The 27,462-nt window shown below is 36.6% G+C and overlaps 3 protein-coding genes and 1 long non-coding RNA gene across 7 annotated transcripts in view; all 4 read left to right on the forward strand.

Moving 5' to 3' along the window:
- LOC135673688 (E3 ubiquitin-protein ligase SPL2-like) overlaps positions 1–3,443 on the forward strand; it is a 6,349-nt gene extending 2,906 nt beyond the window's left edge. Inside the window, exons 6-7 of one of the 2 annotated variants that reach the window (XR_010513420.1) lie at positions 2,485–2,816; positions 2,935–3,443. Coding sequence is in view for 1 of the 2 variants with exons in the window: in XM_065182895.1 (XP_065038967.1) it covers positions 2,485–2,764 (280 nt within the window). In the remaining variant the exon portion in view is untranslated. Of the gene's footprint in view, positions 1–2,484; positions 2,889–2,934 lie in introns of those variants that run through there. The other variant, XM_065182895.1, reaches the window with a different exon arrangement.
- A 1,350-nt stretch (positions 3,444–4,793) lies between these two features.
- LOC135680656 (growth-regulating factor 6-like) lies at positions 4,794–6,665 on the forward strand. Its single transcript, XM_065194731.1, has 5 exons — positions 4,794–5,219; positions 5,298–5,682; positions 5,763–5,862; positions 5,951–6,209; positions 6,305–6,665. Exons 1-5 carry the CDS (start codon positions 4,868–4,870, stop codon positions 6,310–6,312), a joined length of 1,104 nt encoding a protein of 367 aa, XP_065050803.1. The 5' UTR covers positions 4,794–4,867; the 3' UTR covers positions 6,313–6,665.
- A 2,475-nt stretch (positions 6,666–9,140) lies between these two features.
- On the forward strand, positions 9,141–11,931 carry LOC108952424 (uncharacterized). 3 transcript variants are annotated; one of them, XR_001977382.2, is made up of 3 exons: positions 9,141–9,464; positions 10,812–10,905; positions 11,542–11,931. It is a non-coding gene; the product is annotated as an uncharacterized LOC108952424 (long non-coding RNA). The 3 variants fall into 3 exon arrangements; XR_010515502.1 differs by having other exon boundaries at positions 11,547–11,931; XR_010515501.1 differs by having other exon boundaries at positions 9,142–9,464; positions 10,842–10,905.
- A 2,117-nt stretch (positions 11,932–14,048) lies between these two features.
- On the forward strand, positions 14,049–17,555 carry LOC135680667 (AP2-like ethylene-responsive transcription factor AIL1). Its single transcript, XM_065194759.1, has 9 exons — positions 14,049–14,430; positions 15,041–15,638; positions 15,719–15,801; positions 15,926–15,934; positions 16,034–16,122; positions 16,187–16,260; positions 16,359–16,409; positions 16,555–16,631; positions 16,776–17,555. The coding sequence occupies exons 1-9, from the start codon at positions 14,169–14,171 to the stop codon at positions 17,312–17,314; spliced, it is 1,782 nt and encodes a 593-aa protein (XP_065050831.1). The 5' UTR covers positions 14,049–14,168; the 3' UTR covers positions 17,315–17,555.
- The last annotated feature ends 9,907 nt before the right edge of the window (positions 17,556–27,462 follow it).

The following is a 27,462-nucleotide window of genomic DNA, read 5'->3' on the forward strand; positions in this document are numbered from 1 at the left end:
GTGCACTCTTTGGACACATCCATATGCATAAAGATGAACGTGTATACTAACATGAAAGGACTAAGTTTCGACCAATTGTGCTCCTATCATATGAACAATGCTGAACCAATTGATTCTTGAAACTGGTTCATGTGAGGCCTGAATCCATTCGTTTATAGGATTTGTTTAAACAGATCAACCTTGAAAGAGAAACTAGTCCTTCAACTTAAAGACTCTTTTTATTTATCATGGCCTAGGAAGGGGAATAGGGCATCATGGATCCTGACTTCAAGAGGGGGTCACAGCCTAGGTACCTCTTGGGAGGAGATCCGCTGCTGGCCTTTCTTAATTGTTGTTGGAAAGGTTAAAAAATAGGTCTAATTTGCAAAATGATAGGCAAATATTGTTCCTTATTTTCTGGCTTCCCTATTTTGCCTGTCATCATCCCCTCCTATTTTATCCTGCTTTCCAGCCTCAGGGGCACAATAACCAAGTTAGCTAGCTGGTATCCACTGAACAAACTGTTTTGGCAGCTGGCAAACACCCCAGCGCCATCAGAATTTTCCTTTTGATCGTTATTACACGACCTTTTGTCCTACTTGTCGTAAACTTACCACCGAGATATTTTTTTCTAAAATCTACTGTAATTTTTTTTCCCCACTGTTATGTTCTTTTTGAAGTTAGTATATGTATTGTGCAAGTATATTGTCTTGATGAACTTTTCAGTTGCTTAGTAAATAACTTCTTTCATTAATCTTTAGCCTGAAACCAATATGGTCCTTAGATTCTCTTGCATATCCAAAATTTTTCAGTAATCCTATCCCAGAGTTTCCACGCCATGGTTTAAATTTTAATTCTCAAGAGTCAATGGAACTCTAAATATCTCCATAGTTCTTACATTCAATGTACTGAAGTGCTTTTCCAATTTTCTTGGAGCAAAGGTGGTGGTTGACAACTAGTGTGAACTTTTTTGCTGCATAATGTACATGTGTTGCCACCAAGCCATTAATTTTAGAGATGGATAACAATATGTAATGTAGAGAGAACCTTCTTTTCTCTAAATTTTATTTTGGTTGGTATCCAAATTAAAAACAATTGTTGAAGTCCAAATTAAAAGCCAATGTTCTTCATCTCTTTATTGTCCTTGTTTGGTGAAAAATGTTGGTATACTGTGCTGGCAATGCTCTTGCAAGTGAATTTAGTTATATCCGATGAGCGGTGGCTTTCATGTGTATTCAACACATACAATATTCTTTGAGTAATCAAATGTTGATTGAACTGGTATGTGCTCAGTATTTATCTGTAAGGACCAAGTAGCAATATTAGAACTAATATCTGATATCAATAGGATAACACTACAATTTAAAATAATTAAGATATATTTTATTTTTTTGATGATACTGGATAGTATAATTTGGTATATCATCCAGTATACAGGAACGACACTTATCCAATGGGTTTTCAAAATTGGTATTGGATCTGTATTTAAATCCTTGTATTTCTCTTTTCTGAGTTCACTGTTAAAGATCAAACTGTCATTAAAATCATCACATGGATTAGTTGCTGCTATTTCTTCTCTTGTTAAATATTTACTATTTCTACTTTAGTGGATGATTAAGTAGCAGCATACATATAGACCTTAGGTTGAAGATTCTATTTGAATCGCCTTCTTCATTTTACTCATCAACAATCTTATTATGTTACTTTGTGTATAAGGCCTCTATATATAGTAACCAAAACCTTGATTTGATAGTGGAATTTTTGGCTGACTTGTAACTTCTTCCTAGTTATCTCACTCCTATTTGTCTTGATCTGCAAACTCTTTTGTATGTTGTCATTGTCAATATCAGTATAATATATGTCAAGGAACATGAGGTATAGTGATTCAAGCTCCATTAGATGTGCAAGTGATATGCTATATTCATAACATGTTTTGCAAATGTACTTTTAGTGTATTATTCATGCAGTTCGGCAGCACCAGACTGGCTTGGTTTCCTGTTGCATATACCTCCACCTATAGCCTTATTAGAACGTGTGCTTAAAGTGTAACTGCACTCACATACAATGCTCATATATTCCTGTTAATGCTTTGCATGCGTTTGTGGAGTTAAAAGTGGTACGCTTTAGGCACCTGGAAGATATTATTTTACAAGGACAACAAAAGACTGCAGGTGTCTTTGTTCTCCTATGTCGTACTAACCATGACACTGGTCCTCAAGAATTTCCATTATTCAGCTCTCTAACCTAGAATATGAAGTATTGCTTTCTGTAATCACATGATACAGTTCTATCACTGAAATATCTATTTTCTAGTTATATGACTCGGATCTGTGAGTGCAGAGGTGGACGGCATTAGTGTGTTTGCGTAGCTTATGTATTTAGAAACTTTTTGGGGGTGGCATGTCCACTGGTATTTGGTGATATCATGTTCATATTATGTTCCATCATGTATAATAATGAGTTAAATCATATAATAAGGTCAGCAATTTATTGATAATAATGCAGGAACTGGTGGAAATGGAAAGAATGGAGACTGAGGAGAAGAAGACAGAATGAGGACTTAAATAATGAGGATTTGTCCAGGAGCAGCATGGAACAGGAGGATGTACCGGATGGGGAACTTTGTGTCATCTGCTTATCAAGACGAAGAAGAACTGCATTTGTTCCTTGTGGGCATCTTGTTTGTTGTCCACACTGTGCAACATCCGTGGTGCATGACTCCTCACCAAAGTGTCCTTTGTGTTGTCAAGATGTTCGGTCTTCCATTAGAATATATGAATCTTGAGGAACACGAACTCTTTGGATCTCATTTTTGGGTAACCAATTGGACAGATATGGTAAACCTATAACTAATCTTTGATAGATGAAATGAAAGGGGATCTGGAAAAATCAGCAGACAGTTGCAGAGACATCTGACTCATGCTTGCTCTCATATTTTTTTTATTTTTGTCACAGGATGTAGAATGGCTAGAAGATTGGAAACACAAGATTATCCAAGCCTAGAATCAGACGATGCAGGATTCTTTTATGTTCACTTTTACGGCTGGTTAATGCTTCTGACTGTTTGTTCGCTAACCTGCTGTTTGGAAGGAACATCATACATGATTACTGATCAGAATAGTCCTTAACTTATGGGGCCAGCAGTTCGTGAAGGTTTCCAACTCAAAAGATAGGTGATCTCAGTGATGCTGTACATAAATCATCTGCTAAATTTTGTAATTGATAACTACACTGTTGAACTTTTTTAGTTTCCTGTTTCAACCGGATGAGAGGCATTTCTGCCAGGCGATAACATTTTTTTTTTTTTACCGTATGATGTAACCATACGACCACCATGTTATAGGATACTGTTCGTCTCAAGTTTGTCACAAACATTATTTCATATACCGTTCATCTCATGTATGATGTTCTCTTAAGACTTGTATGATGCTTAATTTGGCTAGTTGCTTTTTCATGCTACTAAATTCTGACAGTTCAAACTGACTTCTTAGTTTCTATGTTAAAATTCTTTGAATGCACCATATAGACTGGAGTTGTTCTATGTGGTCAAAACCAATGGAAGAGGAGATTGAATGGGCAGACTTGTTTTTCCCCCATGGTTATCAACATGTGTGTCAGATCCGAGTAATATAGTTGTGTTTGTCCCGTTTGCTAACTTGTTTGTGTCTTGTTTCCATCTCATCAGTAATATCAGAGCTTCTAACTGCAGAAATGGATGCAGCTGCTATTTCTAATTTTGCATTCCACCTGTGCATTGATTCGGAGGTAATAGTGCCTTATCCGCATCAACTTTTGTGACGTGATCTAATTATCAACTGTAATTTCAGCTTTGTGCTTCCAGTTCTACTATTGTTCATAATCTTATCTGATTGGAAACAGTGATTCACTTGCAGACCTTTTTCACAGGCCTAGAATTCTACTTCGGAAGCCATCTGGTTGATCAAAAGATGCAGTGCCTCTCTCTGATGCAGAAGAACCGAATGAAAATGGAAAACCCTCTTGGATTCCTCTGCCTCATCACCGTCATCATCACATTTGTGTGAATTGATGCACCCGAAGGAAGCATTTAGCAGGGTACCATGGAGAACTACTGCATCACCAAGGAACACCTCACCTCACCTCACCTCCCTCAGAAGAAGAAGAAGAAGAAGAAGAAGAAGAGGAGGCACCCACCCAGACGAAAGCAGCACAGGAAATGAAATGGAGAAAGGGGAAAAAAAAGGCATCAGGTGAACAAGTAGTAGCAGTAACTTTGTCTGAGAGTTGGAAATTCAAAAAAAGCAGTGCACAAGTGAGAAGCATAAGTGGGAGTACACTGTACTCCAACCCTTCTTTCCTCGGTCGCTCGGGCAGATTGCAGACACCCACATGCCGTCCAATTATAATATCACCTCTCCCTCTGTCTTCTGAGGCTCGTCGCAGCCCGCCCCCCGCTCTCCTTTTGCTTGTGGGTTTCTGCAAAGGTGGCAGGGGAGTCAGAGAGCAGCAGCAGCAACAAAAGGCAGCAGAGGAACAGCAGCTGGGTTCAGAGATGGGCGAGGAGAGCGCTGCATCCCTGACCCTGCCTTGCTTCTCCATCTGATGTCAGTCGCAATAAGAACTGCGCACTGTCATCAGGTGGCAGTGTCAGCGGCTGCACCCCCTCCTGACACCATTCATTTTAAACACACTGCTTTGCAATCGAAACGCAGCTAAAGCCATATTCTGACCACAGTGCAGCGGTGCGTCCCCAACAGTGTCTTGCGATTCCTCTCCCCTCCCTTCCCTTCCCCCACCTTCTCTCCCTCCCCTTGACTGAATGACGCTTCCTATGCAAACAAAACCACCCCCTTTCTTTACTGTTGTCACATAACCAGACAAAAGTTGCTTATTATTATTTTATTGCAGGATGTTACAAGTTGATGCCGCTGCCTCTCTCCTCCTCCTCTCTTTCTTTGATGCTTGCCAGTGCCAGCTTTCTTTCTTCATTCCCCCGCTTCTCTTCGTTGGTGCTGCGGTTTTGGTTCGAGTGAGGATTAGCACTAGTTGGAGGAGGAGGAGGAGGATGATGATGATGGTGGTGGGCGGGGGCAGCAGGTATCCCTTCACTGCATCCCAGTGGCAAGAGTTGGAGCTCCAAGCCCTCATCTTCAAGTACATGGTTTCAGGCATCCCCGTGCCTCCCGATCTCATCCTCTGCATCAGGAGGAGCCTCTTCGTGGAGCCTCAAACTCTTCCGTTCCTTCCTCATCGCCCCACGGGTGAGTGTTTGCTCTCCTTCGCTCTCTGCCATTTGGATGCTTTTGTTTCCTGAGACGAAGCTGGTCTACTGCACTCAGTTGGATGGGAAGCTTATCAGGTGGGTGACGGTAGGAAGGCAGTGGATCCGGAGCCAGGGAGGTGCAGAAGAACAGATGGGAAGAAGTGGCGGTGCTCCAAGGAGGCCTTCCCTGACTCCAAGTACTGCGAGAGGCACATGCACAGGGGGAAGAGCCGTTCAAGAAAGCCTGTGGAATTGTCTTTGGCCACCACCCCAATCTCCTCCCACTTCCCTCCTCCTCCTCCTCCTCCTCCTCTCTCACTCTCCACACCTCATCACACCCACCACTTCCTGTTCCCCTGCTCCTCCTCCTCCTCCTCCTCCTCCTCCTCCTCTTCCTCCTCCTCTTCGAGGCCTCCTCCCATGATGGCGCACTCACAACAGGATGACTCTTCCGGTTACAGGTATGCGTTGCAGGCTACCATTTCCTTTTCAGTCTTTCTGGTGTTGGGCTGTGAAGCTTATCGAAATGTTTAAAGAGCAGGAGCATCCTTGGATTCAGGCAGGATGTGAACGAACACCCTTTCTTCTCAGAAGCCTGCAGGGGTGGCAGGGAGATGCCGTTCAGGCTTGGCCCAGTGGAGGTGAGCTCTCCCTGAGCAGACAAAACAGAGGCATGTCCATATGCAAAGCAGTCGTTCTCACATCGGAGTTTGTTTGTGGGTGGTTCAGGAGGAAGAGAAGCACTACTTCGTGCTTGGTGCTGATTTCAAGACACAGAGAAAAGGTGAGGCGGAGAGGGAGGAGCCAGCACAGAACCTGAGGCCATTCCACTGCTTTCTTGATGAGAAACCATCGAGGGTGGTGGATTCTTGGTTGGGCATGGCGGTGGATCAGTCGAAGCAAGCGCCAGACCTGAAGACGCGGCTCTCCATCACCATTCCTGTGGCGAATCACGACATGCCTGTGACTGCGCCGCCGTGTTACAGTGGTGCCACCCTCGCTGCCCGTTCCACACTGCTGCTTCTTTTCTCCTCTTCATACACCTTCTTCTCATCTTTCACATCGTTGCCTTTTCTGATGCAGATGGTTGAGTAAAAGCCTCATGGCTGCGCATGATTTGCCTCTCCTGCCGACAGATATATGCTGAGATGAACGAAGAACGGTTGCTTTGTTGTTTTCGGTTCTCTCTCTGTTCTTAAACTTGGAAAGACCTCGAGTTCCATGTATCTTCACTTACCTGCTTAAGATGTGACTTCTCCTCACTTGGCTCAGTTTCACTGGATTCATTCTACTTTCCCAACTCGATGGAGATTGGACATCAAGACACGTCCAACTAAATAAACCACTAGCCTTCACTAAATAAAGGCAGCAAAACAGATGATAGGTTCCTCCGTCTTCTTCATGCTAATGCAGTTAATAGTGTCTGCAGTGTTGTCTTAAGAAGCTCCAGTGATGGAATAGCAGTTTTTGCTGCCTTGTTTCTTGAACGATGCTCATTAGATTTTGTGAATCTGTGTGGTACTACAGTATCTGGAATATCATGGTAGAACTCACAGCCATGCGACGAACAAATCTTTTGCTCTCACAACACTTTTAGATGAGCCCTAAAATAGACAAGAAAACATCAACTAGAAATCTTCTTGGTGCTGCCTACAACAATTATTGTATTTTGGATAAGCCCTAAAATGGGCAAGAACATGTGGTGCTTTACTTCGTTTCACTGATGCAAAACGAAGAATTCTTCCCAAAGAAAGGGATAACCAAATATTTTTTTGGATAGAGTTCATGTGTGATGCGTTCATTGCAGTATATTGGTGTCCGCAAAAGAACTCTCGTTCAAGCACAGTGTATTAATAATAGCTAACACTACGAGAGTGCCACCTGCTCATTTACAGAAGGTTTTTGACAAGTTGTCCCAATGGCTACCGAAGCTTGATGTGAAGAGCTTGGAGCACATTACAGTATGAGACACAAGCTGAATTCAAGATATAAATGGATTTATCCTCTCCCATCCATCAGCTGAAGTGTTTAAATGGATTAGCAGAGACTGCAAATTTGAACATGGTATGGAGGTCTCTGTAGATTCAGTGAGGTTGGTGGTTTTTCTCATTTCTACTGGAACAGCAAATATCTCAATTGAATGACCAAAAGAGATGTCAAGTTTCCTCGGTGCTTCCTTGTTTCTGGAAACACAGCCAGCTTCCGATGGAGACGAAGCCCAGCTTGGGTGGCCAGGCAATCAGAGTTTGATGGAATGCAAAACTGGGAAACATGTACAACAATCTATTGGAAGCCGAGTCTGGGAGAGATAATCACACTCTGTTCAAAAGCAAGATGACGAGAGATGTAAGTATGAAACTAATAATATATTATACATTACGTGAAAAATTTTTAATCTCAGAAATTAAATAATAATAGATTGGATTTACGATCTTACCTTTCCATACTATTTGAAAAGAATTTTATCTAATCTATATGGGCACCGACTATGAATCTTAAAATCACTATCGATTAATAGTTTTTTTATTCAAGGGGTCATCCATCTTAATTGAAAAATAAAATATTTTTTTCAGGAGCAAATCTAATTCTCCTTCCTTATTTTTTTGGGATTATTTTTTTTTATCTTTTTTAATATTTGATCTCGTGCAATCCTCTTTAAGATATTCTTTTTGGTTTTGTTTTTTAAAATTTGATACAAGATTTGATTGACCATCTTTTTCTTGATTGGAATTTTGAAATTCTATTTTTAACGAAATCTTTGAGGTTTTAGAACTGATTCTCTTTTTTTATTTTTTTTATGGGACCACTTATATTGATGAATTAGGGATAAAGAGGATGAGAGCGGAACCGTAATTTCTCAATGACTGTCACGTATCCACGTTTCGTGTTCGTATACATGTCTATCATATAGGCGAGAGTAGACGAAGTTATTTTTATTTTTTCTCAAAATATATTTTTGGATTTTATTTTTTTACAAATGATACTCTTGTTTCCAAATAATGTCCAATATATCTATGATCAATCCAAATGATATATATATTTTTTGTTCATTGCAGTGTTTTTTAGCACAATAGAAATACCATAAAATTTACTTAAGAACATTATCAAATGAATATTATAAGTCACCAACATAGAAATATCAGAAACTTACTTAAAAATATTATAATTTGATATTATAATGATCTAGAACAATGACAACTATCAAGAAATAATATGATGTTACTCATGGTGTTTTTAGCATATCAACAAAAATACAATAACACTACAATATTAAAACATATTGTAAGTTAGACAACTAAAATCAAAACATATTAAAAATATTTGATATATATCATAATAGTTTAAAAATAACATCATCCAAATAGGGATAAAAAAATTAGCTTGTCATAATGTTTTGACCACCATAATAAAAACACTATATAACTTACTTAAAAACACTATAAACAATCAAAATAAACTTATAACCATAATCAAACCAAGTACAAGTATTATAAAATTATAATATTTTAATGATTTATGAGTAATGACAACTAAAAAACATAATATGATTTTAGTTATAATATTTTTTTAATAATTTTAAAATATTTTCAGCGCCTCAATAAGAATACAGTAATACTATTATAAACCAACCAAATGAAAATACTGTAATGGTTCAAAACTGCTAAAAAAAATTAGAAAAAAAATATTATTAAAGTTGATAAGAGATATTTTGAGCATTACTCAAATTAGAAAAAATAAAACTGGAGGCTTGGAAAAAAAAAAAAAGAAACATGAGACTTTTATGCAAATTGTCTTATATATATATATATATATATAAAAGACAATTTGCATATATATATATATATATATATATATATATATATATTCTTTTTCATGCTTTTCACAATTGCTACTGAAATTTGTTTATCCAACAAATTTTTTAATCACAAGTCTCGAGTGAATTCGTGACGTAAGTCGTGCCACAAGGAGTTCTCCGTCCGTGACTGCGTGCCACCGAACCTTCGTTGTCGATCTCCTGACGTCTCCGCTCCATCGCCGGCGCCCTCCGCCGCCTGGCCCCTCTAGGTTGCGCTCTTGTCGTCGTCGACGACGTCGTATTCTCCGGTTTCGTCTCATGTTTTCACCCTGGCTTCATGGCCGCCGTGTCCTCTGACGATTGGCTTCTCCATCGAAGGACCGCCACTTGCATCTTTGTCCCCGGAGGAATAGGCAGGCAGCGCCGCGCTTCCGACCGACGCCGTTGGTTTGATTTCTTTTTTCCTCCCCTTATTTGGATTGTGAAATTAGAAACAATCTTGCTTGCATATCACCCGTCTGCTGAATTGACTGTTTGAATGTTTGGTCTGTGAAAGGCCTTTTTTTGGGTCCTTTGTGATTTTTGTCTTGAATTGTTTCCAAATTGCGCAAGGAATTATTGTCCTATTATCTCTTGATGCGCGCAGATTTATGGTTTCTTGGCTTGCTTAAAATGCACCAGCTTCTACCTTCCTATGCTATTTATCTGCCGATCTTGATGAAGGATCCTCAACATTGGGAAGTTCATAAAGTCATTATGGTCATGATTATGAGAATACGACTAAAAATGTTATTCCTTTGATTCACACATCGGTAGTGCTGATTAAATCAAGCATAATGGACTTGCACACTGAAGGATCTATGAACAAGTAATGAACGATGCTTTCATCCCATTACTGAGGTAACTTTGAAGCCAATTTGCTCCTTCTTGAAGCTTAATGGATTCAGGTTGTTTTCTGAAACTAAGCACCATGAGACCTCTAATAACCGGTTGATTGTGAAAGTTGTTTAACTATTGTGTAGCCGAAGTAAATTTGACACCTTGATTTGGATCCAGGTTGGAAGCAAGAGAATGGATATGATCAAATATAGGGTTAGATCTGCCTCCTACACAATTATCTCGGGCTTATGTATTTTGGGTCATGTTGTTCTAAGCTCGTCGTATTATGGTTCCATCATTTTTTAGATATCCATATACTGATTAACCTTTTTCTATGCACCATACCATTTACACACGCGCGAAGGCCAGCAAGTAGATAGGGCATTACAAGAATATTCGGATGCCGAATAACTTTTTTCTATGCTCCAATTTCTTTGTGCACGTGCGAAAGCCAGCAAGCTGTTAGATACTACAGGAAATATCTATGTAGTCGATCCTAAGTAGTTGATGTTGTTGTTGTTGTTGGTTGAAAGCCATCATAATTTTCTTTGCTCCTTTATCTGTGGGACTCTACCCAAGTTCTGTTTACGATTGACGCTTGAGGTGTTTTTTATCTTGTAAATAGCATTATATAGAAATGTTCCATGATGTATGTATTATATTCGACTATGTGAAGTTCAGTTCATATTCTTCCTATGTGTAGATCAGACTCCCCATGCTCGTCTTTTTTATATGATGTACTGTTTTCATAAGATATAAGCAAAGCAAATTCGAGTTTTGCAAACCAATACGCAAGACAAAACCGAACCTACTCTGCAAACAAAATTTTGCTGTTCCATCTGCATGTGGTTGTCATTGTTACTGCTATTTTCTATATGCTTCCTATATCCTAGTCACTTTCAGTATTTTTCTTAGGGCAAGAATGAAGTGTTCATTTATTTTTAGGGCAAACCCCGATATCCAGTTCATCATCTTCCACACGACTGTAGGTTCTCTACTGGTGGAAACGGTATGCCTGAGTTTATCACCTTTTGCTTTAGATTGCAATTGCTGTAGCATAAGTGTTGTTCAAGCCACAGAGCCATGTAAATTTTCTTATCTAGGACCATGTCAAGATCCATGCTCTTTTTTTTATAGTCTGTATGTCGGATTATGTAGTCCGATATGAGAATTTATCTTTGTCTTATTTATTGAGAAAAAAATTCAACCAATATCTCATAATACAATCTGTTATACGGAACAGATATTTTAGTCATGTCTGTTCGATGAGCACCACACTTTCTCATACTACATATCAGCTGAGAAAAAAAAAAAATGGAAACTGTCTCAATGAACCCTTATAGTATCCATAGTTAAAAATAAATGTGTTTTCCTATCCTTTTTATTTCTTCTTGGATCTAATTTTATCCCTGTTTATCTTTGCCCTCACTGTTCCCAGCACTAGCTGCTTATTCTTGTAGTGTATGAAACTATTGGGTATTGAAGGTGTACCACAAACCTTAATTGCCTTAATAATAAAACAAGTATAAGCTGTAAATTTAGCTCAACAATCATAATTTGTCATGTCCATCATTTTTCATTGTTTTTATCGACACTAATTTGAGTCTTCATGATGTTGAATGTTTTCGTTGATGTTGAATGCTAGACCAGGAATCGATTTGGAATCTGCTCATTCGGATGCTACAACAGGCTGTTTAGAGCAATCAAGTCAACCAAAGTCTCAAGCTCCATTCCAGTCTCAATAGAAACATACAAGAAAGTGCTTTCGGAATAACTGCATTTGGAGACGATCTATGATTTGGACGTGGATGTAGCAAATAAGTCGAGATCAAGGATGCAAAGATGTCTTTAGGTGTTTCTCTCTTATCTTTTCTTTCTCTACCATGAGAGTGATTTGTAAATTTCACATGTAAGAGAAGTACCGAACACTCTTTGCTTTGTTTCCCAGTTGTAATGGGCTCCCAATGTCCTAAAGCTAAAAACTTGTACTGTTAAAATGCATAATAAACTCAACATCTCTGTTCTTGTTGTTGCAGGTAATGTTCAAAGAACTGAAACAACTTTGTAATGGAATGGTGTGGACTTGTAATCTTCTTTTGAATTTGTTCTCCTGTTCTTTGATCCATGTTCATGGCAGGATGCTGGTCATCTTCACAATCTGTTCTCCTGCACAACTGAGCATTTAAGGCTCATCTTATTCTGTAACTTTCTGATTCCCAAGTAATCCCACTTAATGCAACTAACAAAATTTGATATGGACTGCATGTTTGAACTCAACAGATTAAAAAGCTCCTGTGTTTGATAATGTGGACTAAAATACTGTTCCTTCATATTAAATCCAATAAATCCCATTGTTAATGCCTCATAACCTGTGATTTGGGACCCTAATATCTCCCTTCCAACCCCCTTAATAAGTCTGATGAAAGCTCAAATCATGTACGGAACACACACAGCTTGCATCCCTGCGAAGAAGGCCTCTCTTGACTCGCATCAAGCATCTGAATCCCTGGGAAGATCCCCCTCACGGTTTCCTCGGGAACTCCACCCATTCCATCTTCAATCCAATGTATACATCATCCAACTTAGATCTGTTCCTTAGCCTTTGTTGCTGCAGTGAAAACTTGCAGCAGCTCTTCCCACAGCTATTTACCATTGATGTAGCCTAGCTTAGAAAGAAAGACACAGAACATATATATATATATATATATATATATATATATATATATATATATATATATATATATATATATATAGAGAGAGAGAGAGATGGCAATGCATGTGCCTTGAAGAAAAAGTAGAGGAGACATGTCGACCGAGCGGCAAAGAGGCAAAGCTCGGATTTTTCTTCAACGTGACGACGACGAAGTTTATCTCTTGGGTACATGGAGTTCATGGCATCAAAGGATGAGATCGATGTAGCAGCAGAGAAGCAGAAAGAAGACAGATGTGGGCAGGTGCCACGACAAGAAGAGAGCAAACTGGTCACAGTGACGGTCGGGTTTTAGGAGCTCCTACAAGAAGAACAACCCCAGCTTCGCCATGTTCCACAAACTAAACTCCTTCACCCATTAGCGATCTCTACATGTAAAGAATGAGCAAGATCAACATGTAGTACTAAGTTGGGAAATGTTCTGTTGGCATGTAAATATACACCTTGTTGCATGGATTGATGTTACTGCCCTACTGCATCATTCATGGTCTTTGGTGTCTTCCACCATTAATATCTAACGCCAGTCCTCAGTTGCAGGTCATACACTAATACAAGCTCAGTTAATCTCGCTGCAAGTGTCGAGTAGAGTCTTTAGGAAACAATGTTGGAGTGCAGTCCATACATTATGAGCGAAGAAGGTCAACCTTAGTACATCAAGATGCAGTCCGAAGTACACATGAGAGTATGACATGATCCCGGAACCCTACATCAGAGGCAACTGTGCACTGGTACTGTATGTTGTGTAGAAGATGCCAATGTTTATATGATATCAGTGGCACATGTAAACTTTTATTATCATGTCATTGTAAGATCAATCAATGGCTGTTATTTATGTATTGTGAGAGTTACCAACTTGTTTTAGAGTGCTGCAACACTTCATGCAGTTGTTGTATATATATATATATATATATATATATACAACAACTGCATGAAAATATTTCTGATTAATTATGTAAATATTTATGTTTCTGTTGCACATTATAAGACAGTGTATTGATTACTGTAGTTCTTTTCTTATCTATGGTTGATAATATATTATATTCATTAATATAAACAATATGTGATGATGGACACATCAAGACTGAGTTGTAATTGTTAAGAGTGTGTGAGGTTGCACCTGGAAAAGGGAGAGAGAGAGAGATGGGTTTGGCCTGCTCCCGACTGCAAGACGTATCTATGATGGGAGTCATGGAACGAGACCCGAGGACAGAAAGCTAAGCCCCGGGACGCAGACGTAGAGACACAGTGACAGAAAGAGACAGAGAGAGAGAGATGGGAGGGTTCTCTCTCCTTTCCTCATATCCTATATTTTATTTGCTATTCTGTCGACGCATAAATAAATTCTACTACGCACAAGGCCAAGCCCATGATGCTGGTTTTAATCTGCACACCACCTCGTTCTTGGGTCTGGGAAGGGAAGGGAGGGGGGTGGGAGCTTTGGAGTTTGAGCACCAGGTAGAGTCGAGAGGGAGACTGGGATCCCAGCGAGTCTCTCATCATTTCCTTTCTTGGTTTCTGGGTTGGATTTATTTTTTTTTTTGGGTGCCGATCGAGTACATGTGATGGAGATGAGCGGCTGGCTTGGCTTCTCCTTGTCCTCCTCCTCCAGAGGGGACGGCTCCTGCTGCTGCGAGGATGACCAGTTCGGAGGTGGTGGAGAAGGTAGCGGCGGTGGTGGAGGAGGAGGAGGAGGAGGAGGAGATGATGGTAGGGTTGAGCTGGGGTTTGCTTCTTCCAATCCTCTTGTTCTCATGCCTCTGCGGTCTGATGGCTCCATTTGCCTCATGGAGCCGCCACCTTTGAGGCATACTCCTTGTGCTTCAGGTAGCCAAACTGCTAGATTTCCTCCTCTTTGGTAGTCTCTTCTCTTTTTTATATGTATATATTATTACCCATTTTTTCCTCTAATCTTTCATTTTTCTTCATGACTGGCTTTCATATTTCGATGTGTTTTGGCCTTCGACTAGGGTTTATATTTTCCTTCTTGTGTTGTTGTTTGTTGTTGCTATATGATTTCATCTGGTTCTGTGTATGGCTTCTCATGCTACAAATCTTTCATTGTAGTACATAGCAGCAGTTCTTGTGCAGTAGCCAATCAACAAAAGATGATCTTAGTTGGTATTCCTGCTTGTGCTTTGTTCCTTTTCCTTTCTGATATGGTGGTGTAACTAATTGTTGCCATGTTCTTTTACTCGGTTTCCGATCTTCCATCATGTAATCATCTCCTCTCCTTTGACTGCTTTCTGATGTTTCTCCTTGTTTGACTCGGTTGATTTCTTTGCATCATCATTTCCTTTCGGTCCTAAAAGCTCTCACTGATTAGGGTTTTGCATTGGTGAGGATGTTGATGCTTCCTTCTCCCTAACCTCGATCTCGTTAATTCAAGAAATGATCTTGAGGAATATATGACACATCAAGTGGTGGTTGCATGTAGATTGGAAGTATGGTGCAATTGCCACCACCACCAACGGCAGCTCCAACCCAGAAGAGGAAGGGCCAAAGTTCGAGGACTTCTTGGGTGGCTACTCTGAGCACACCAATGAAGAGAGTCCAAACCTGCAGCAACCCATCTCCCACTTCCATGCCATGTACCCTGGAATCAATGTCAACATGCCGCCCTCCATCATCCCCGCTGCGGAGGGACGAACAGAGGAAGATGTGCATGACCCGTATCACTACATCCAATCCTTCCACCCGTTTCAGGATCCCACCACCCTCCGGCCCTCGCCACTCGCGACGGATCCGATCTACAGCGTGGGAACGGACGGCTCCATCTCCATCTCCGGCATGAAGTCGTGGCTCCGGCAGAACCAGTATGCCCCGGAGAAGCAACCGGCCGACGGCGTCAGATCGCTAAGCCTTTCGATGAGTCCTGGTTTGGGTTTGCAATCTGTGCCTCATGAATTGGCTCCGGCGGAGGCTGCCGACGACCCGAGCCGCTTGAATGCTAAATCCGCAGCTCGTGAGACGGTTCCCCGCAAGTCCATCGAGACCTTCGGGCAACGAACCTCGCAGTATAGGGGAGTCACAAGGTGGGTCTCCGTGAAGACACGGTGGTGTGGTTTCCTCGATTCATCCTCGTTGCTATGTCTTTTGCTAATGAACGCTGCAGGCATAGGTGGACGGGAAGGTATGAAGCACACCTGTGGGATAACAGCTGCAGAAAGGAAGGCCAGACGAGGAAAGGAAGGCAAGGTAGCAACTCCTTTTCCTTCGAATCCCAGTCGAATGCCGTCTTTGTGAGTGTTCTTTATGGAGGTCACTAACTCGTGTCTTTCTCTCACTGCTTTGTTCGCTCGATTCCCGTTCCTTCCGGCAGTTTATTTAGGTAAGGGAAGGTGATGTAGTGGCATTAAAGCTTGGTCGGTTGAATTCTCTCATCAACCCATGTACTGATTTATGTTTCTCTGATGCCGGCGATGTAAAGGAGGGTATGACAAGGAAGAGAAGGCAGCAAGAGCATATGACTTGGCTGCACTCAAGTACTGGGGACCAACGACCCACACAAACTTACCTGTAAGTGGTTCCCATTCCCTGCATCGTTACAGCTTCTTTGATCCCCTGTGGTTGCTCGTCGCAGCTGAGCAACTACGAGAAGGAACTGGAAGAGATGAAGAACATGAGTCGACAAGAGTTTGTGGCCAATTTACGAAGGTCTTGTTCTTGGCACAAGCATGCTGGTTTTCTGCTCATATGAGCTCGCTCGCTCTCTCGCTCGCTCTTAGCCTTTCCCATGTCTTGTTTTGTTTCAGGAAAAGCAGTGGGTTCTCAAGAGGAGCATCTGTTTATAGAGGGGTGACGAGGTCCTGTCAAGCCCGACTTTAGCATTCGTTCAACTCCATCTTTTTGGTTTGCTGCTTTGCAGCTTTTATCCTCAACCAATTACTCGGTGCCATGATGATCCCCATGCTTTCTCTCGAGCTTTTTCTCTTTCTTCTATGTTCGCAGGCACCACCAGCATGGTAGATGGCAAGCTAGAATCGGCAGAGTGGCAGGCAACAAGGACTTGTACCTCGGGACATTCAGTGAGTTCCTTCTTCGTGCATGGAATCATGGATGGTTCTTCTGGCTCTCTTGTTTTCGCTCGATCATTCACTACATTAGGCCCAATGAATGCATCTAATGATCAACAATTTGATGTAAATTGTGACGATGCAATGCATCTGCAGGCACTCAGGAGGAAGCCGCGGAAGCCTATGATATCGCAGCAATCAAGTTCCGGGGACCGAATGCGGTGACAAACTTTGACATCGGCAGGTACGACGTGAAGCGCATCTGCTCGAGCAACCATCTCATCGGCGGTGATCTCGCCAAACGAACGCCGCCCAAGGACAGCAGCCCCATGTCGTTGGAGACAGACCACCGGCCTTCTCCTGCCGTCACAAAGTCGGGCATTGCAGGTGCTGATGATGATTTCAGCGACATGTTATGTAACCCCAAGCTTGACGACACCTCGAACCGGCTGCTAGCCGAGGTTGCACCGGTGGTTTCGTCTTCTCCGGGCAACCCCATCTCGTATCACAGCATGTGTGGGGACTTCTCTCAGGCATTTTTGTACCCTACTGCAATGAAATATGAGTGTGGGGATGGCAGTAGTAACGGAGGTAATGGGGATGGAGGAAGCATGAATTGGATGGTGGCAGCAGCTCGGCCTACAGAACTGCCAGCAGTCAATCAACTTCCAATGTTTGCCCTATGGAATGACTGAGTAAAAGCTCAAAGCAGGTGGGTTTTAGGTATCTTTTTGGCTTCTGTCTTCTACCTTACAAAGATGACAGCAATTTTGAAGCACAGTTAGCTGTGTTCGGTCTACTGGTGACATACCCTATCAGATCTTTGTTTAGTAGACACTTTTGACATGTCATTTGCTTCAACCTTACGATTAAGAAGATGACAGCAATCCATGTAATGAATGTTTCAGAAGTCTTTATCCTACATTACAGTTAAAAGTGTTGTCATGTTGATGCATCCATCTTCGTCGAGAGGCAGATCATGCATGCTGCTGCTGCTGCCGAAAGGCAACTCCGAACTAGCAGGGACAGGAAGAGCTCTCGCAAACGCTTGTGCTTTGTTGTCTCTTCTATTTCTGGGGTGGGTGGTATGATGTGGGTGGTGATGTGTTGCGTTGTTTGCTTTAGTATTTGGAGCTCTAACACCAGCTGGTAGGAGGCAGCCAAGACTTATGTTCCCCATGAACTTTCTGCAACTGGTAAAAGGTCAGAGATCGTCTCTCTCATGATCAGAAGGAAACCCCCCCGTAAAATTAATGTTATTTGCGTGAAGGATTTGTTGGGATAGGCATGGGGAGCACAATCCAAGAAAGAAGAAAACAAGTCCTCGTTCTATAGGCTTTACAGTGAAAAGCTGAAAAGAACATGGCAGAGAGACGAGACACTATCTTAATGCATTATTGACTAGAATCTTTATACTCAAACCAAAACCAAATAATGCGGCCCTCAGAAAGATAAACATCACATACAGATATTCTTTGAAAGAGTTGGGATTGGTCATTGATTTTTTAAGGAGAATTCCTCAATCATGATATTCTTAGATCAATTATTGGGATTGTAAGTTCCTATAAATCTTATTAGATTGATAAACTATTAGATCAAATACAAACCATTTAATTATATATATATATATATACTATTTACAATCTTTAGTATTTATAATTCTTATTTTTTATTTTATTATAATATTTCTAAACTATCTCTTTATAAATAAACGTAAATATCTTTTTTTCTCATCTGTCTCCTCTTATATATATTTTGAAGACAATATTGAGAAGACGATTGAGCAGTATTAGTGTCGGTGGTAGCGAATGACGTCGATAATGCTAAGATGAAATAAAGGATTACGAGAAAGAAAAATAAAATAAAATAAATAAAATCGATAATGCTAAGGTTATAAATAATAAAATAATATTTTTTTTTATTTTTTTAAAGATTATCAATAATAAAAATTATAAATATTAAATAAAAAGGGATCATAAATAATAAGCTTCATAATAATATGCTAGTTTTTATGCATCCATGAATTTAGTAGAATGAATTCTCAAAAAAGTCTCTCTTTTTAGATTTATTTTGAGAAACACTTTTCATTTTCAAAATTTTTAAATAATATCCTTTTTTTTCACATAATGCCTGAAATATCTTTTGTCAACTATTTTTCTCTTATTTTTCTTATGGGTCGATTGATTTTTATAAACATAAGATTTTTATAATATTTATATAAAAACATTATGTTATATTATAATATTTTTTAATATTACTAAAATACTATAATATAATATAAAAAATATTATAATCGGATTGATTGATTCTCCCTTATCAATCGATCATAGATAATAAAAAAGAAAACAAATATGAATTTTTTCGAAAATTCGTCCAATCTAATATGCAGTTCTAATGCCATGGAAACCTTTCTCTTCTCTCTCCTCATTAAGTTATGATAGGATCGTGCAAAGACGTCGAAGACCACAGTGCATGTTTGACTCGGAGGTGGCGTGGCGACGGAAAGATTAAAAGGCCGGTTGATGGCCTTACCTTGCGTGCCTCATTTGGCAAACGCCACCTCTCCTCTTCTCTTCCATATTGAATGAATCCGTCTTCCTGCTCCTCTTCTCACCTTTCCCATGCCACACTGCTTTCTTTGTTTTCGTGCACCTCTCTCTCTCTCTCTCTCTACAGGGCACTTTGCAGACAAGATCTAGAGGACAAGATACCCTCTTCCTGCTATCTAATACATGTCACTCACGCCTTCTCTCTTTATGAACAGCAACAGAAACCATTCCCACAGAGTTCAGCATCCTTGTGAGCCAAAAGGCATTACATATTGACATGCTACTGTCAATATGAAAAGAAATATTAATAATATGAACATAGTAATTTTCAGATGAATGCACAGTAATAATAATATATAACTTGAGATCAGAATCTCATGAACTTGTACAGGTGTTGTCAGCATCAACCCTGATGTAAAGTTATAAGATATATTATACGATTTGACTTACAACTTAATCCAACTATGTGAAAGATTAAAAATACATGTAGAAGCGAAATGTAATCTCCTTGTGACAGTGGTGACAAACAATGCATAAACTATGAAGAGAATGATTATATATTTATTCATTCATTCGTGATCTTCATCATCATGAAGCCACTACAGTAATCTTTGCATCTCTAGAATAAAGTAGCCACATTAATCCTTCTCATGTTATATGTCAATGAGAGAACCATCCTCCTTTTATGTTTAACCATAAGGTGCTCAGGGCAAGAGCAATAAAAACGAAGCAGCGCAGCATTTCCAAGACAAATGCATGCACCATGCATGCACACTATCTCTCACTTCTTCTTCCCTAGCCTTTACTCTCTCTCTCTCTCTCTCTTGCTCTCGCTCTCCCTCAATGTTACATGCCTATCAGAGCTCAAAACATTATGATAATGTCTTACACCTCTGAGCAGGTGCATGAACAAGGACCCTCTCTCCTTCCAATCATTCCTCTCCATGTATTTGTCACCTGTGTCTTCAATTCCAACATGCAGTCACACTCAGATCCCCACCTTCCCCCACGGCTCTTCCTCACAACTTCCAACCCTGTCTGTAGCACCGAAATGGCAGCATGCAAGCCATGGCCAAACTCCTTCCCTTCGAGATTGCCTTGCATGGGAAGGAGAGGGCAAAAGAGAACCCACCTACAGCTTGTCCTTTGCCTCTGTCCACGAACAGTCTCATCTCTTTACACCCAACACCATCCATCTCATCTTGCCATCAACTTTTGACATTGTATATGGAATAACAGCAATTCCGGGGTACTGTAATAGACATCATAATCCTTTCACAGGGATCTTATTTTGTCATTCATGAACATTGAGGTAAAAGATCTCTCTGATCACTGTATGATAAGAAGTGCCACGATTGCTATTAATATCTCATTCCTACTTATCAATTAAAAACAGAAAATTATCCAAAATATAAAACTGCCACGAAATAATAATTTAATATTACCAGCAATAAAAACCCAAGTAATTAGAATATTTTATCATTATTTTTATGCTAGTAATTTTATCATTTTTCTCATAACAAAATATTACAAGTATGTACGAGAAGATCATTCATAGTTTATCTTTTGTTTTGCATGCATAAATATCGTATAATTCAGCCTATGCTATTAATTAAGATGTTACCTAATTTTGCACGTATATGTAAGATCATTTTCTTACATACATATCCTATAACATATTTATGCTTAAAATCTTGATAATAATGTGTATATATATATATATATATATATATATATATATATATATATATATATATATATATATATATATCCAATCATTAAGATCATTCATATATGTAATCATCCTTAATTACAGTTAACATTAGCTAATTTAAGTTCAACAAAATTTGAAGTGCTAAAAATGTAGCCGATATTATTATAATCATAATGAGTTTTTAAAGGGTGCTAATATAATTTAGAGTTTTAATTAGGAACCAGATGATAGTTGATTAATGAAGAATCAACATATACAAGAGTTCTTAGCTTTGACACTGATTTTGGATGTGTATATACATTATATATATATATATATATATATATATATATATATATATATAATGTTGTTTTTAAGAATTTTGGATTACAATAGTCGTATCATTTATTATTGCGTTGACTCATATATCATAAAAAAAATATATAATTTTGTTGAGAACTCAATTACAATATTTCTTTTTATTAGAGATTAATTACAACATCATATGATGTTTAGTGGTAACCAATCAATTTTTGACACGTGAAGCCCAGTCGGAACTGAAGAGCCAGTTATCCTATTAGGTCGGATCGCAACAAAATAGCTCAAACACGTGAGCAATTCGTGTCGATCCTCGTCCTAAGATTTGTGATTTGATGCGTTTCTCCTTCGACATTCGATTCATGCACAAGGAAAGTGCGCGTACTTCTTCTCCTTTCTCCGCCATGAACGTGCAGTGTTTCCCTACTGTGAATCTTTTCCTCGATTTCCTTTCTTCCTGAACCTTTCCCTTCCCATTTTGGAGTTCATTCATCTCACCCTCTCTCTCTCTCTCTCTCTTGGAGAATGTTATATAAGCTGTGCAAATTGCAGTTCATCTCTCCTCTCGAACCCCATCCTGGTAACTTTCTTCAGCATTCGTTTATTTGCTCTTTCTTCAACCTACATGCAATGACTTGTATGCGAAATCTTGATCACTTTGCATCGTTGAATGCTGTGAATTCAGGTACCAGGTTGATTGAGTTCTTCAGAAGAGTGAAGCCAAGCTTGAAGAACCAGATCAGGATGGACCAAGATGGCTGTGTGATGATCAAAAAGAGTTCGATCGTCAAACCCTTAACCTGTCATCTTTGTTCGGATATCATCAACGACGCGACAACGATCACTGCATGCCTGCATACATGTAACTATAGCTATCATTTCATGCTTGTTTCTGATGATCTTCTTACCTTTCCTTGTAGAAATGACTCCTAGACTTGTATTCATCATTCCAAGTTCTTATCATCACATCAGACTAATATATATCCTCCACATTGCTGCATCAGCTTGTGTTGTTCTTCTTTCGACATCCAGATTTAGATTAGCTTATGCAAGAACAAACCACTAACCTCTAATAATTGGTTAATCTTGTAGTTTGCAAGGGTTGTATATATCGAGCTTTCCAGGATGGTACATTGCACTCTTGCCCGAAATGCCATCAATACTTGGGTCCATCTCCTCAAACATATCTGAGGTAACGTAGTACTTTTTGTAGCTTAAGTTCACTATATGCAATGTCAGGGCTACTTTTAATGCTATACTTCTTATTACATCACATATCTTTGTATTCTTTAATGAAGCACAAAACTATAATTATATTATTATATAAAATAAATTTAATATTAAAATTAAAATTAAAAAAGATAATGAAAGACTATCCATATCTTTCGATGCAATGTCATTTAGAATATCTTTATTTGATTCATAGAACATGCTCTATAACCTAATTCATAAAATGTAATAAAATTAATATGCACAAAGGACTCTGACTCTTCTCTTTTTCTTTTTCACATGATTATTATAAGTAAAAAAATATAAATTAAATAAAAACGAAAATAGATTTATAATCTCATTGTCATTATATTGAACCCTATAAGGTCATATCTATTTATAAGCGATAGGGGAAGGTTTATGATAAATAATTAAAAGAGTTCGTTTAATCAATATCATCTCTCAAAAAATTCTATCATAAATAATTTTTTTATTAGTCAATAACTATAATTATAATCCAATCAAATGTATAATATACCTCATATAATTAAATATGCTAAAGATATAAGCAAAATAGGTTCGCTTAATTTAGTATTAAAAAAAGCTCACAATAAGATAATAGTTTAATGTATGTCAAAAATCAAAGAATTAGTTAACTTAAGCAACATTAGAATTCCAAAACTCACTGTTCGATCCATCGAAATAATTAGTTAACTATACACCATTTAAAATAAGAAGAGAAACTTCTATGATTAAACTAAAAAATTTTGAAAAAATCTTTTATTCATGTCATAAATTTTAAAACAAGTCAATAAATATAATAATATTTTATTAAGTCTGATTACTAATATGAGTCACAGTGATTATATATCATCAATATTTCTTTTTATGTATCACAGTACTATTAGTTTTTTCTAATTTAATTCATAATGATCCTTATAATTTATTTTATTAAGACAATCACATTATGATGTTCAACTATAATATGTATATACATAAATATATATATAGAATAATAAAAATAAATACTTTTAATTAGGTAAAAAATATCAATAATAATATCCACTTAAATATGTATTATCATATCTCTTATGAGTTATTCACAAACCTTATTCTAAGAATATATTTTTTAAATATTTTAAACTATAAAGCCTTCTAGATCGACAACTGTCAAATTGGTACTTAGGTTTCGATACCTTTTGTTTCTAGATTTTGTTTTAACTAACAAGTAGTTTATCTTAATATATTTTTGGAACCACTATAGTACTTGTCATCCATAGATAATAAAACTGCTATAGTGTTATCATAAAATATCTTCAGCAATTTGATAATTTAGTCGATCACACTAAGTCCTTAGATGAAATTTCATAATCATAAAACTTGATTTCTGACCTCAAAGTATGTCACAACTTCAACTTCAATTGTTGATGATATAATAAGTGATTGTTTTACACTTCTTTAAGAAATTATCCCTTAAGCTAATATGAATATTAGTCCTGAAGTAGACTTTCTATTGTTAAGATAATTTACAATATCAGCATTTAAATATTCCATTATTTCAAGCTGATCTGATTTATTATATTTGAGAATATAACCATTTATCCTCTATAGATATCTCATTATTTTCTTTATAACTTTTAATATTCCATTATAGGGTTGCCTTAGTATCCACCCAACATTCAAACTGAAAAATTGATATCTGATTTCATATAGATATAAGCACATATTTTCAACTATGCATATATAAGAAATATTATTTATTTGATTCTTTCAAATTCATTCTTAAGACATTGACATTCACTAAAATTTTCACCTACGATAATAGTTATCTTATTAACTAAACAAAGTTGCATACTAAATCTCTCTAAGTCTTGATCAATATTTTTTTTCTTAGATAGTCACAATAATTCTTGAGATTTATCTCTGAATATTTTAATACTAATAATATAAGCTACCTTATTCATATCAATTATCTTAATATTCTTAGTAAGAAATATTTTTGTTTTATACAATAAACCACATTTACTACTGGCAAACAAAATATCATTTCTATATAATACCAATATAATAAATTTACTCTTATTAACCTTCAAATATATATACACTGATCAATAATATTTTTCTCAAGTTCGAAAGAAGTAATGGTATTATAAAATTTTATATATCATTATCTAGAAACTTGTTTAAGGTTATAAATAGATTTTCTAAGTTTATAAGTTTTTTTTTTTCCTTCTTTGCGAATCCTATAGGTTGATCTATGTAGATTTTCTTATCTAAATCTTCATTCGAAAATATTATTTTTACATTCATATGATATAATTTAGAATCATAATAAGTTACTAATGTCATGATGATCCTAATCGTGTCTTTTATAGAAACTAAAAAAAAATCTTATTATAATTTATACCTTCTTTTTAAGAAAAATCTTTGACCACAAGTCTAACATTATATTGTTTAATATTGCTTCTTGAGTCATATTTTATTTTAAAACTTATTATAATTGATTATTTTATATTTATTTGATAATTCAACGAGTTCCTAAATACTATTCTAGTACATCAATTTTAACTCTTCTTTTATTACGTTGTATCACCTTTCAAAATTATTATTTTTCATATATTATGAAAATGATAAGGGATCTATTTCGATTCCTATGTACTATATAATCACAAAAAAATAGAGCTCCTTTTCCTTTGAGATTTTCTCAAAATTATTGACTTTGATTATTTTATAAGATTATTAATAATGATATTAACATCATATAAGAGTTTATTAATGTTATTTTGTTATTCACCCGCATCAATTCATTCAATAATCTGAGAAATAATACCTCTTGAATAGGAAATGATAAAGAAGTATCAATCCATATCTCCTTTATATTAAAAATAATCTTTCGAGATTTTTTACTTTTATTGATTTTATCATTTTCTAGGAATCTTGTATTACCATATTGTATTATCCTCATACTATAATTAGGTTAATAAAATTTATATTCCTAAGATTTTTTAGATAATTAATAAAATAATCAATCAAATCTATAGGTCTTTCAAGCAATACTAGGTCAAGATTTAATATACCCAATGTAAATTGAATATGCTCTAATAATTTTGAATAATTTGAGTAAGAGAGTGCAAGAATATTAAAAACTTGAGAATGTATGAAAATATCACTATAAAAAAATTAATGTTTTAAGTTTTTATGAATTATTAATATATTTTGGTATTATTCTAATTTATTAATTATGTATGTCATTGTGAATATTATTTTTTTTAAATATTATTTAAAAATAATTATTTAATATAATTTAATAAGTCATTGGTCCAAACCATATTGATGACAAAAGGATTAATACAATAATATAAAATATAATTTAAAATATTTTATAAATGATAAAATATTTATTATAATTCAAATCTCACAAGTTTACCATCTTATGTCATTTTGATAGCTACTATTTAGATAAGACTTAGAGATATAAGTTAAAATAATATTCATCAAATTTTATTAATCTAATTTATATAGAAATAATTCAATAATAATAAAATAATAAATATAAAAATTATTTAATATTAATCAATATAAAAAATTCATATGATGATTATAATTATGATAAAACATAAATCATATCTTTATGTGAAAAAAAATATTCTTTCATAATTTTAAACATATACATGGGAAGAAATATACAAATATCTAAAAATAATAATTTAAATTTAAATATCATAATAATAAAAAATACTAATATTTCATATGAGAAAATTATAAAAAAAAATTATAATTTATTTTTTTTGAAATGAATAAGAAACAATCTCCAAAGTTTTATGGTCCCTTCATTACCTCTTCGACGTCACTCACAATGACAAGACCAGCAATCATAGGAGGCTACCACCTATCGTAACATCGTTGCAATAATGTCATGGCCCACTGTAAGGTCGACGATCACAATAGGTCGTCACCCTCTACTATGCTATCGCCGGCAATAGCGATAACTCCACTACATGTAGTAGGTTGTTGACCACCCGTTACACTATCGATAGCAACAAGCTACCATCCATGACAACATTGATAGCATCCCTTCCAATGCTCGACACCCTATGTTGCATCGCCATGGACAACAAATCAACCATGATGGCCCGTCGACACGGATCGAGGTAGCAACCTCATGTATACGAGGAAACTTGCATTATTTGCATGCAAGTGAGAGTGATGACAAGAACACAATTTTTATTCAAAAATATATCTATATATTTTTACGATTTAAGATATTTTATTTTAAAACAACTAGTTTTGATATCAATTATAAGCATAAAAATCATAATCATGTTATTATGTGGAATAAACTTAATGTTAGAATCTGAAATCAAATAGCAACAACACCGATCTATAGAATACCTTGTGATGTGTGTACTCTCGGATTTCATTTTGAATATCTTTACTTGATTTTCTAAACACAATCCGATTTATAAAATATAATAATATTGATTTGTAAGGAGAACTATCCTCTTCTTATCCTTTATAGAACCACTATAAATAATAAAATAAGGACTAAATGGAGATAAAAATAAATAAAAAATCTCATGCATATTATCATATAATATTCTAAGATAAATAATTAAGAAAGTCCTTCCAATCAAAATTACATTGTAAAGAATTATATCATAAATAATTTTTTTATTAACCGATAACTATAAATAAAATCTAATCAGATTTATAATATATATGATATAAGGTAAAAAGATGAAAATAAGATAGATAGACTTGATTTATAAAATAAAAAGAAAAGGATTCCAACAAAGAATAGTTTAATGTATATCAAAAATCGATAGATCAACCAACTTAATCAGAATTAGCATTCCAAAACTCATTGTTGAATCCATCCAAATAATTTCATCTATTCTGTAATTAACTGTACACCATTTAAAATAAGAAGAGAAACTTCTGTGATTAAACTTACAATACTATGCTAAAGAACATCTTGTGATAGATTTGCATTTTTCTGATGTCACTGAATTTTCTTTTCAACAGACCTGATCCTATGGTGCAAAACTTTAGAAACAAAATCTTCATGCATGAG

Source organism: Musa acuminata, chromosome BXJ1-1 (assembly GCF_036884655.1).
Source record: "Musa acuminata AAA Group cultivar baxijiao chromosome BXJ1-1, Cavendish_Baxijiao_AAA, whole genome shotgun sequence".
Taxonomy (NCBI): Eukaryota; Viridiplantae; Streptophyta; class Magnoliopsida; order Zingiberales; family Musaceae; genus Musa; species Musa acuminata.

Coding starts and splice junctions, on each gene's coding strand:
- LOC135680656 (XM_065194731.1), top strand. CDS start 4,868: ATGTTACAAGTTGATGCCGCTGCCTCTCTCCTCCTCCTCTCTTTCTTT. Junction 5,683..5,762: donor GATGACTCTTCCGGTTACAG/GTATGCGTTGCA, acceptor TTTAAAGAGCAG/GAGCATCCTTGGATTCAGGC. Junction 5,863..5,950: donor TCAGGCTTGGCCCAGTGGAG/GTGAGCTCTCCC, acceptor TGGGTGGTTCAG/GAGGAAGAGAAGCACTACTT.
- LOC135680667 (XM_065194759.1), top strand. CDS start 14,169: ATGGAGATGAGCGGCTGGCTTGGCTTCTCCTTGTCCTCCTCCTCCAGA. Junction 16,123..16,186: donor CGACCCACACAAACTTACCT/GTAAGTGGTTCC, acceptor TGCTCGTCGCAG/CTGAGCAACTACGAGAAGGA. Junction 16,261..16,358: donor TTTGTGGCCAATTTACGAAG/GTCTTGTTCTTG, acceptor GTTTTGTTTCAG/GAAAAGCAGTGGGTTCTCAA.